Raw genomic sequence first — 11,509 nt, 5'->3', positions numbered from 1 at the left:
TTGCCACCATCACCCTAGAGGTTCCTCCCCAGGCAGCGGGCACTGGTCTGGTCCTGCCTCCTGGCACACCTGTAGGCAGGTGGCCTTACCTGTTGCATTGCAGTTTAGCACATGTGACAGTTAAGCTTCTCCACTGGGGAAGGGAATTTCAGAGGCAAACCCTGGGGGGCCCAGGCAAGTCACAGTATCCATTGCAGGCTTAGCATGGGCTTAAAATGTTTTATAATCCCCTCAGGCATTCCTTGTCTCCGGGCCTCTGGCTTTTTGGTGGGAAGACCCTTCCTCCCCTCAGCTGTGGGCCCTCAGGACTGCGGTCTTGGGCCTTTTGGCCTCTCCTGTCCTTGTCCAGGCCGAAGAGGTGGAAGCCTTTCCGTGTGACTCTCTTGGTTCCTGGTCAAGCCTATTGCGTTCCTCTGCTGGGGGCCCCTGGCGGCGCGCCAGAATCCTGCTTTCTCTCCCTGCCGCTCCTCTGGCTAGAGCTCAGCACCTCCCCTGTCGGTCTCTGCTCAGCCCAGTCCTCCAGATTAGCACGTTCCTGCCAGCCTCTCGGCGCGTCGGTGCCCCACAGCTGTCCACATAGCCTCTTTGGCTCTTCACGGCTCTGCCCCATGACATCAGCCAGCCTGGAAGCCTCACCGGGTCGAAGGTCTTGCTTTCACTGTGGGCTGATTTTTATATCCATTCAAGGATGTCGGACACAACCCTGGCTGTCAGTTACTGGTGTTCATGGGGATTCTTACTCTGCTTCTCTTAGAATTTGAAAGTACTCCTCAGTCCTGTTTTCTTGTTTTGACAAGCTGAGAAGTGCAGAACTGGGATGCAAATTGTGTGTGATTCGCAAAGCCAGGTTTGTTGTACTATGTCACTCCACCTCCTTTGCCAGCTACGGAGTGAACTCTGTGCACATCTGAAGACGGAATGTGAACCCAGGCTTCCTGGCTGCACGTTCTCTTTTGCCTGATGCCCCACAGGTTGCTGTGTCTGAGGTAAAGAGAGCAGGCAGAACCTGCAATGTGTACTCTGAGTTTAGGAGGGGCTGAGGGGCGTGCACGTGAGTTTGGGCCTTGGTGTGTGCTCACTTAGAGAAGAAAATGACAACCCACTCCAGTGTTCTCGCCTAGAGAGTCCTGTGGATGGAGGAGCCTGGTGGGCTGCTGTCTCTGGGGTCGCACAGAGTCGGACACGACTGAAGCGACTTAGCAGCAGCAGCAGCAGCAGTAGCAGCGTGCTCACTTAGCACAGCTGTGGGAAGTTTGAGCAGAGCTGGTTTCTAGGCGGTGGTCATGGGGCTGCAGACACAAACCCAGCCTACGGTCTTGCTGGTGACTTGTAACATCAGGGTTTGTCGGTTATATCAGGGTGTTCCAGCCTCACTCAGAGGTGACTGAGAGGGCCCCTGTGCTGTGGCAGTTACACTGACGGCTTGCAGAGGTGAGCGCCTTTCTGATAACAAAGTGTGCTCAGAGGTTCTTTCATTAGAAGCTTGCCGTGGCTCTGTGAGGGAGGGAGGCAGATATTCTAACCCCTGACTTGCAGATGTGGAGCAGGCTCAAAAGGTGACGGTCTCTCCAAGGCTGTGCAACCAGAAATGGACAGATTTCAGACCCAGGCCCAAGTGTCTCCTAACCGCAGATCCTTGACCTCCTGTTGCCTCTGAGTGACTGACAGCTTGGGCTTCAGCACTGTGTGCCTGTAGAGGGCGATAGAGGTCTTTCTTTTGGGGCTGCCCGGAGAACTCTTTCTCTTGAACTCTGAATTTAGCAGTCTCACAGCAGCTTCTCACTGGGTTATAAGCATTTTCTGTGTGGCAACCTTCGCTCACGCCCCTTCCCCCAGTTTGAGTTCTTTCAGGTTGTTCAGTTGCTCAGTCGTGTCTGACTCTTTGCGACCTCATGGACTGCAGCCCATCAGGCTTCCCTGTCCTCCACCATCTCCCGGAAGTTACTCAAACTTATGTCCAATGATGCCATCCAACCGTCTCTTTCAGACTGGGACTCTTTGGTTTTCACATCTAGCACAATGTCCATAGTAGGAGCTCTGTAAATGCTTGTTGAATTGAAGTACTTTCAAATGAGATTGGCCAGAGTCTCTTCCTGCTTTTCATAGGGTGTGAGAAGGGAAAATAACCTTTTTGAATGAATGAAGTTGAAGGGAGCAAAACTCAGGATCTGTGCAGTGTCCCTAGACTGCCACCAGGTGGCAGTGTGACCTCATGGTGACTGCTCCCTAGGAGACTGAATTATCTGGGCATCTGTTGGGGGTTGTGTCTCTGAAACCAGTTTGCATTTGGTGATCTGAGACTAACAAGTCTTGGCTTCCACCCCTCCTCTAAAAGTTGCATGGTATTGTGGAAAAGGTTTCAGAATCCACATGGCCTGGATTCCAGCCCTGGCTTCCCCCAGGAGATGAGCCTGGGACACGTTGCTTCTGTGAGCCTCAATTTCCTCAGCCTGTAAAATGGGCAGCTTTTGTACAGTTAGGCAAAGCCCAGCATGTTATAGACCACAGCATAACTGAATGTTAGCTTTATTGTTGGAAGTACCTGTTTGCCTTTCCCCTTCCTGTGTAATCTGGCTCCTCTCTGGCCATCTGATCTTCTTCACCAAGACTCATGCGCTTCCCAGCAGGTGTCTTAGTGCTCCGCTGTGTCACCCCCCACCTCAAGGTAGCCCCTGGTACCAGAGTGACTGTCCTGGCACCAGGTGCCATGCGCAGGAGACATGCTGCTTTCTCTGCTCCTTTCAAGAGGCCTCTCTGCAGATTTCCTGCAGAGTGCTACCTGACCAGTGTTGGGTCTTAGTAAAAGGCTTGGGATTAATGAAACCGGCTTAGACTAGTCAAATCTCGGCCTTGGACGCAGGTAAGGGAGCCAGGCTCCTTTAATGCCTTGGCCATCTGGTCCCTGAAAGAAGAGGGGTTGGAAACAAGGCTCATGTTAAGTGACTTGCTCCAGGTTGGGGACCTATTAAGAACCAGGAGTTAGATCACGCTGGCTGGCTCCTGAGGCTGTTTGCTGTGGAAAGGATATGGCTGTGGACTTGGTGTGCTGGCTTTAGGGATTTTAGAGCTTCCTTTCCCAGCAGATCTGGAGGCTCCCCTCTCTAGGCCCCTTTCCACGGTTATCTGGATTTCCGTCAGTCTTTCTTCCCACCCAGGCATCCTGTACTCTGCGTCCCAGTGCTCAGCCCTGCCTGCCTTTTGGAGTAGACTTCACACCCTTAGCTGGGGAGAGGCCCAACCGTCTTTCCCTGCGTGGTCAAGGGTGGTCTCCGGTCAGCTGTGGAGACCTCACAAGGGGTCATCCTGAAGTTTCTTTTAGAGCAGATAAGAGAGCTGCAGAGCCCCAAGTCAGGCTTGGGAGGGGGTGCGGGGCTGTGACAAGAGGGCTGATGCTGGGGTGGGGGGGTGGATGGGCCGGGGCAGAGGACTTGATGGGCCGGGGCGGGGGGTGGATGGGGCGGGGGTTGGGTGGACCGGGATTGGGAGGTAGGTGGACCAGGGTGGGGCGTCGATGGGCTCGGGCGGGCGGGGTGCAGATGGGGGGGGGCAGAGTTCGGTGGCATGCCGGTGGGGGCTGGTGGGCACACGGGCCGGGTCAGGGGAGGTACAGGCGGGGCAGCTCCCGCGCTCCCTCAGGAGGTCTGGCTTGCAGATGCTGCAGGACTGCCCCAAGGCCCGCCGCGAGGTGGAGCTGCACTGGCGCGCCTCGCAGTGCCCGCACATCGTGCGCATTGTGGACGTCTATGAGAACCTGTACGCGGGGCGGAAGTGCCTGCTGATCGTCATGGAGTGGTGAGCAGCCCGACCCCGCTCCCCGCCCGGTCCCCTTTCCTTCCCAGGACTGCCGGCTGGGGGCGCTGAAACTCAACACGCAAGTGCCTCGCTCCTCTTGGAGGGCAGTGGCGAGCGCGCTAGTGCGATGTTGCGGCCTCGGTCTAACTGTGGCTTTGTTTCAGTTTGGATGGCGGAGAACTGTTCAGTCGAATCCAGGACCGAGGAGACCAAGCCTTCACGGAAAGAGGTAGAAAGGGTCTGTCGCGGGCCCAGCCGGGCGGCGGGGCAGCGGGACTCCAGGGGCCTGCTCCCGGGGAGGTGCTCAGGCCCGCCGCCCACCTGCTGCTGGGGCTCTGCCCGCTCCTGCACCTCACCTTCTGGGGCGGGTGGGGGCGTCAGGGGCCTTAGGCTTCCCGGAAGGGCTCTCACCTCAGCTTTTCAAACCTAAGAACGCATCTTGTGACTTGGCTTCTGTCTCCCTTCTCCCGTCTCCTCTGCAGAGGCTTCAGAGATCATGAAGAGCATCGGGGAGGCCATCCAGTATTTGCACTCAATCAACATCGCCCATCGGGACGTCAAGGTACCAGCTGTTTGTACTGCCCGCCCAGCCCCCAACCCAGGGGGCCCAGAGGCTGTAGGAGTCAGGGCCACGGTTGCCCTCGAAAGGGTCCCCAGGGTTGTCCTGCGTCCCTGCAGCCTGGCTCCTGCAGCAGAGTGGGCAGAGCGTCTCTCTGCCCCGCAGGCCCTGTCCTCTGGGCAAATCCCCCTCCCGGCCGAGAAGCCTTCTGAGGCCATGCTCCTCAGTTACCCCCCACAACCCCACCTTTGGTCTGTGTCCTTGTGGTGCTCACTCTGTCTCTGCGTCAGTGTCTTACTCCCACGCCTGCTGTGATATCTGGGGAGGCAGGGGCTGAGGGTCCCGATGGTGTACGGATCATAGGGGCCGGACAGCCGGTTGCTGAATGAGGGCGGGAAGGAAGGGAGGAATCGTTCCCCTGCGGGTTTCTGATGGCCGCTCACAGGTTCAGCAGAGATGCTCCTTGTCTCTCTCTCTCTCTCTAGCCTGAGAACCTCTTATACACCTCCAAAAGGCCCAATGCCATTCTCAAACTCACTGATTTTGGCTTTGCCAAGGAAACCACCAGTCACAACTCTCTGACCACTCCTTGTTACACACCATACTACGTGGGTAAGTCTGGAGAAACCCTGGGAGCCTGTCTTTGCCCAGAGCTTCTCCCAGAGCCTCCTCTTGCTGGTTTCAGGGCCCCAGGGCCCAGGAGAATTGTGTCTGCCGGCCCTTTATAGCCTGGTTCTGACGTGACCTGACCTGAAGTAGGCTTAGCAGGTCTCGCTGGGCCTGAAGTCGTATGGGAAGTTATGTGTGTGGGGTTACGGGTGGAAGTTTGTGCACGTGTGCGCTTTCACTGAGAAGAGCTCTTGTTCCCGTCAGACCCCCAGAGCGGTCAGGGATGTGCCTCTGGTCCAGGACCCCCAGCCAACTGCACAGAGAAAACTCTCAAAATGGGTTTGTCAAACTAAAATGCAGTCTAAAAGGCTCTTGCAGTTCAAGACTTGCTTTATCTTGAAATTCTGATCCTCGGGCTCCCTCCTGAGGAGGGTCTTCGGGTCTCCTTTACTCAGCCCTGGGCCTGGGCTACGACTGCCCCCTTCCGGGCCTAGCTGCAGTCCCGTCGTGATGGGCTGAAGGGTCGGGTGGGCACACCACCCATAGAGGGCCTGGGTGGATCCTGGTGTTCCGAGGCCCAGGCCCACTGCCTTCGTCTTTGTTTGCAGCTCCAGAGGTGCTGGGCCCAGAGAAGTACGACAAGTCCTGTGACATGTGGTCCTTGGGCGTCATCATGTACATCCTGTGAGTGTGAGGCGGGGCTTGGGGGGCGCGGGCTGGGCACGCGCGGACCGAAGCCTCTACCTCGGGTGAGAGGAAGAGGCCATGGTTAGTGTCTCCTTCTGGATGGGGGTGCCCTGGGGGTCCTGCGTGTCCCTTCTCAGTGTTGAGTGGACTCTGACAGCTCATTGCTACAAATTGGCTAATGGGCAGGAAGATGTGTGGTTTAGATACTCGGTATGTTGGATTCCTGGGCCCTGTCCCTGACTTTGTACCTGAATCAGTGAGTCTCAGTTTCTCTGTGAACTTTGCAAGAAGTCCTGGTGTGGGACCTAAATAACATCAGCTCGGTTCCTCTCTTCCTGCTTCCTCTTGGCTCAGGCTGTGTGGGTACCCCCCCTTCTATTCCAACCATGGCCTTGCCATCTCTCCGGGCATGAAGAGTCGCATCCGAATGGGCCAGTATGAATTCCCCAACCCAGAATGGTCAGAAGTATCAGAGGAAGGTAAAGAGTGCGTGTGCGTGTGTGTGTCTGTGTGTGTGTGTGTCTGTCTGTGTGATCACCCATCAGTGACGTGGCTGTGGGTCTTCACCCAGCACCTGCTGGATACGTCCTGTCTGTGTGTCTATGTCTGGGGTGTGTGTGTGTGTCTGTCTGTGTGATCACCCATCAGTGACGTGGCTGTGGGTCTTCACCCAGCACCTGCTGGATACGTCCTGCCTGTGTGTCTATGTCGGGGGTGGGGTGGGGTGTGTGTGTGTGTGTGTGTGTGTGTGCAGCCCACACCTGCTCTGTGTGAAGGGCCCAGTAGGGCCAGGGCTTGGGATGTGCGGAGCCATCCGGTGGTGGAAGCTGTCTGTAATGGTCCTCAGGGCCAGGCATCTTGAGTGGTCTGTGTCCATGCCCCCTGTAAGTCTGGCTTCTCCCTGAAAACTGGGAAGGAGCAGGAGGGGCGGGTAGCCCCTGAGCTGTCTCTGGGCCCTGTGGGCACCCTGCTTTCCCCCCGCAGTGAAGATGCTCATCCGGAACCTGCTGAAGACCGAGCCCACCCAGCGGATGGCCATCACCGAGTTCATGAACCACCCCTGGATCATGGTGAGCCCGGCGGGCTGGAGGTGCCTGGGTCCATGGGGCCGGTCCCTGCGGGCCCCGCCCCGCTCCAGGTCTTCACCCGGACCCTTTTCTCTGCCCCCAGCAATCGACGAAGGTCCCTCAAACCCCACTGCACACTAGCCGGGTCCTGAAGGAGGACAAGGAGAGGTGGGAGGACGTCAAGGTGAGGGGGGCGCCTGGCCGGGGGGCTCAGTGGTGCTCAGGGAGGCGGCTGGTTCTGCATCCTCTCGCCCCTTGTCATCTGGTACCACAGCGATTCTGAGCCGCTTCCCCAACCTGGCTGTGGGCAGAGGCTTCTGCGTCAGTCTAAAGTTGGCTGTGGCTGTTTCCTGCCAGCTGTTACACTCTGCCTCTGAAAGGTCCTTTGCAGTCTCCTCACTTTGCAGAGAAGGAAACTGAGGCCTGGGCGGGCGCGGGAGTCGGGGGCATGCCCTGTTCACAGTCGCCCAGCTAATGACTGGCTGGAGCAGACGTGAGACCAGGTCTCCTGGCTCCTAGTCGGTCCTCTTTGCTCCCCCAGGCTCGCTGGGGGGCTCTGGGCCCTAGGGGGGCTCTGCTGAGCCGGCCCTGGGCTCTCCGGCCAGCTTGCCCTCTGTCTCCACTCCCGCACATCACCCCATCCTCGCCTTGCTCCGTCTGTGGTCTCTGATGTCTCTCCCGGTCGCCATCCCCAGGAGGAGATGACCAGTGCCTTGGCCACGATGCGGGTCGACTACGAGCAGATCAAGATAAAAAAGATTGAAGATGCGTCCAACCCTCTGCTTCTGAAGAGGCGGAAGAAAGCGCGGGCCCTGGAAGCCGCGGCCCTCGCTCACTGAGCTGGGCTGGCCACTCCACTGGAGGACAAGCAATAACTATCGACCTGGCTGGATTTTTTAAACAGAGAGACCCAGAGCCGCCTCCTCCCACTTCCCCTCCTCCTCGGCCGCGAGGGGCCAGGACCTCTTCAGAGGCTGCATTCTGCCTTTGGTTCCGGCCACCTGCCTGAGAGGGGGCGCCCGGGAGGCTGGGGCCCTGGAGAGAGGGAGCACCGTGCCCTCGACCCTGTGCTCATTTGGCAATTTTATCAGTAATTTGACTTAGAATTTTTACGAACCTTCTTTTATTGTTCTTGCCCTCACTCCCGCCCTTGTCCCCCAAGCCCCGTCCTGTCTGGAGACTGCAAGGGTTTGGGGTGTGTCCTAGGGTGTCTGTGGAACCCTCTTGAGGGGCGTCCCTGCGTTGCGCCGCTGGCCCCCTGACCTCCCCACTACAGCCCCAGGTCCCCACTGCTGAGGCCTGCCAGGAGCTGCACTGGCCCAGAGGCTCTGCTGAGCCCTCGGATGTCCCCAGCGTGCCAGACGGATAGGAGTGTGTGTGTGTGTGTGTGTGTGTGTGTGTGTGTGTGTGCGCGCGTGTGCGTGTGCGTGTGCGTGCGTGCATGTGCCCGCGCCCGGCTCAGTGCCTGTGCGTGTGAGGGGCCCCTGCCGCGCTCGGAACCGTCTCCCCTGCCCGGGCCCACCCTGCCCGTGCTGGGCCTGCCCAAGTGCCTGGGAGCCTGTCTGGCCCTGCGCCAGGCCGCCTGCCCCGCCTGTGTGGGCCGCTCCCCCCCCCCCCCCCCGCCCGGCAGTCAAGGGCGCGCGGAGCATTGGCGCAGCGCCAGGAAGACCGCAGCGCCAGGAAGACCGCAGCGCCGCTTGGAACCTTCCGCCCCGTTCGTGCCGGTCCTAAGCCTCCGCCGAGGTTCCGAGCTGTCGAGTCAGGCCTCTGCGCCCCCTTCCTGCCGTTCTTAACCTGCTGGTGTTTGTTCTCTCATGTCTGCAGCCGTTTTGCTGCAGGCCCGCCCTCAGCCCACGTGGGTGAGCCTGGCTTTCGAGTGCCTCCTGGGCTCCGGGTTGTCGGTCCGCAGTCCCTTGGGGGCGAGCATGGCACCCCCCGTGGCCTCTGCAAGTGTCCATGGCGCGGCCCAGCGGGCGGGTGGGGGAGGCTTTGCACCAAAGATGTCCCTACTCTGCCCCTCTCCCACCAGCCGCTCCCTCGCCCCCCGCCCCAAACAACTCAGCGACGTGTCCAGGCCAGTGTGGGGTGGGGAGGCCCCGTGTTAACCTGAGCACTGTGGGGAGGGCCCCCGCACAGCGGTCCCTGGGGCAGGGGGCAGTGATGCTTCAGCTCTCATCTCCCTCGGGCAGGGCTGGGGGTGCCTGGGGCCTTCTCGGGGTGCGAGGGCAGGGCTCCGATGCCCACAGCGCCTCCCCGCTTCTGACGGCGCCCAGCTCTCAGACTGTTGTGAACTCTTGTCGTTTTGTATGAGCAAAATTGTCTTTACTAAACAGATTTAATAGTTGAAAGTCTTTCTCTCTTCCTTCCTGAGGTTCAGCCCCTTGACGCCCTCCACCTCTCGTCTTCCCACGCATGGGGAGGGGAGGGCAGAGTCGGGGTATCCTGGGGGAGAGAGGCGAGCCCCCGGCCCAAGGGAGCCAGCGCCCGCCCTGTCGGGGGCCTGGGGGATGTCTCTGGCCTGGGCACTGGCCCTGCAGCGGGGGAGCCCGCGCGCTTTGCCAGTTACTGAATCAGGAGCCCAGCTGCTTCCCAGCCTGGTCTTAGACTTGTTTAGCCACGGCCAGACGCTGACATTCTCAGCCGGGGGTTGGGGTCGGGGTCAGGGTCAGGGTTAGGGTTGGGGTCAGGGTCGGGGTTAGGGTTGGGGCTGGCTTGGAGACTCCTGGGGGAGTGTCGAGGAGCAGGTGTTCCTGAGAGCTCCAGTAGGGGGTGCCAGCGGCCAGACAAACCAAACCATCTGCTGGAAGAGGCCTCAGCGCTCCTGTGAGCATTCAGTCTGCAGATGTGAAGGCCGAGGCCCGGGATATTTGAGATCGCACGGTGAATTGACTTGTGGGAGCGCCTAAGGAAGAAATTGGTTTATTGACCTCACTGCTCTCCCGCCCAGTCAGATGGCAAAGGAGCTGTTGATGAGTTTACCTGCGTTTTCTCACATGATCCTCAGAGCTGTCAGGGAGATAGGCAGGCCAAGATCGTTATCCCCATTTTATGAGTGAGAAAAGTGAGGAGAGTGAAGGGATGCACTCGGGGTCCTCCTGCTAGTGGGTTTGGACTAGAACTCAGGGTGCAAGGCCTAGGGTGTTCTTGTCCCAAGACCTCCTCCTGCCTGGAGGAGAGAGGCCTGCTCACCCTGTCATCAGTGGGGTCCCGTCTCCCCTGCCCAGCCTCGTGGCAGAGACAAGGCCCCCACAACCTACCCCTCACAAATCGTGAGTGTGGTTGGCTCCTGCCTTGAAGCTCAACCCATGTCTCTAGAAACCGCTGCTCAAATGAGCCAGCGGGAAGTTTTCCTGTCAGAGAAGTCCAGTCATGTCTGCGCTTAATGTGGGTATCAGAGGTGATAAGAACCCGGAGAAAGAGGGAATAAGGGGTGCAGGGGCGGGATTTGGGGTGCAGGGGGCCATTTCCCAGTGCTCTGCTCTCTGGAGGCCGTGTTAGTTTCCTGTGGCCCCTCTAATACGTTCTGTGGCTTAAAATAGCACACGTTTAATTGTTAGACTTCTGAAGTCAGGAGTCCGATGGTCCCCCAGTCTGAGATCGACACAGGGCTGGTCGGGTTGCGTTTCTCCCTGAAGCCTTTGCAGCTTCCAGAGATGCCTCCGTTTCTTGGCTGAGGCCCTCTTCCTCCATCTTCAAGGCTGACAACGTCACGTCGCTCTGACCTCACCAGGAAGGAGCCTCCGCTTTGAAGGACCTGTGTGGTCAGAGGGGGCCTACACAGACACTGCAGTGGCCCTTCGCCTCAGTCCCCCGGCAGGGTCCCTTTGCCATGAAGCAGCGTGTTCCCAGGCCCTGGGGTTGGCTGTGAGCATCATGGGGCCGCTGCCCCGTCCCCGAGGCCCATGTCATGCCACCCGCCCCACACGTTAGCCCTGCATTCTGCTTCCTCCTCCACCCGGGCCAGCCCATTTCACAGACTGGACCTGGCATTCGGGAAGAGTGGCTAGGGTGAAGGGCAGAAGGGGCCTGGCTTGATGAGAATGGTCTTACCACAGGTGTCTACCCTCTCCAAGCCCCTGACGGTCCACGCTGGCATCAGCCCGTAATTCTCTGCCTCTGGGAAGCACTTTACCTCCTTCTGCTAAACTGCCAAGTGGGGTGGCGGGGAAACTTTTGTACCTAAAGGCACATGCTGGCTGGCAGGGTTGGAGGAGGAAGCAACATAGGATGTGATCCTCGAACACTCTCGAGTGGTGTGAGAGGTAGGGAAGGCCTGCGGACACTCGTGGCCACCAGGAAGGCCTGGAGCTACACTGGACGATCCCCCGGGTCTCTTCACCGTCATAAAAGGCTTCCGGGAGAGTCGGTCCTAGCCTCCAGCTGACCTCAGAGAAGTAAAATGAAGAAGAAAACTCAGCCTCAAAGAAGTGAAATGACTCTCTCAAGGCCTCATGACTAAGCAGAGGTCGATCTGATTTGGATCTCCTGCTTCCAAGTTTAGAGCTTTTTTTTTTTTTAAAAAAAAAAAACCCACCAAAGATAAGGAAGGGAAAAGAGGGGTCAGACAGGGAGACAGCAGGCTTCCTCTCCACCAGGCACGTTTCCATTTCTGTGGAATGGCTGTGGCTCTTCTCGGCCTTGGGGGTGTTGAGTGCCGTGAGACGGTGGACCTGGACGTCTCATCGGGCTGAGTGACTTTTCTCACATCTGTGTCCCGCCCTCTGGTGGGCTGCCCTCCCGGGAGGGCTCAGGAAAACCCAGGCTTGAAGCTGGGACTGTGGTCTAGGCTGAAACC

At 58.7% G+C, this 11,509-nt stretch overlaps 1 protein-coding gene across 1 annotated transcript; it reads left to right on the top strand.

Moving 5' to 3' along the window:
• The first annotated feature begins 3,511 nt into the window (after nt 1–3,511).
• On the top strand, nt 3,512–7,835 carry MAPKAPK2 (MAPK activated protein kinase 2). The gene is made up of 9 exons (XM_040262858.1): nt 3,512–3,792; nt 3,957–4,021; nt 4,275–4,354; nt 4,837–4,963; nt 5,569–5,644; nt 6,002–6,126; nt 6,632–6,717; nt 6,818–6,898; nt 7,410–7,835. Exons 1-9 carry the CDS (start codon nt 3,512–3,514, stop codon nt 7,551–7,553), a joined length of 1,065 nt encoding a protein of 354 aa, XP_040118792.1. The 3' UTR covers nt 7,554–7,835.
• The last annotated feature ends 3,674 nt before the right edge of the window (nt 7,836–11,509 follow it).

This window comes from Oryx dammah, unplaced genomic scaffold (assembly GCF_014754425.2).
Source record: "Oryx dammah isolate SB20612 unplaced genomic scaffold, SCBI_Odam_1.1 HiC_scaffold_21, whole genome shotgun sequence".
In the NCBI taxonomy this organism is placed as follows: Eukaryota; Metazoa; Chordata; class Mammalia; order Artiodactyla; family Bovidae; genus Oryx; species Oryx dammah.
This window is presented reverse-complemented; position numbering and strand designations above follow the sequence as displayed.

Coding starts and splice junctions, on each gene's coding strand:
- MAPKAPK2 (XM_040262858.1), top strand. CDS start 3,512: ATGGGCTCGGGCGGGCGGGGTGCAGATGGGGGGGGGCAGAGTTCGGTG. Junction 4,964..5,568: donor TTACACACCATACTACGTGG/GTAAGTCTGGAG, acceptor CTTTGTTTGCAG/CTCCAGAGGTGCTGGGCCCA. Junction 6,127..6,631: donor GTCAGAAGTATCAGAGGAAG/GTAAAGAGTGCG, acceptor TTCCCCCCGCAG/TGAAGATGCTCATCCGGAAC.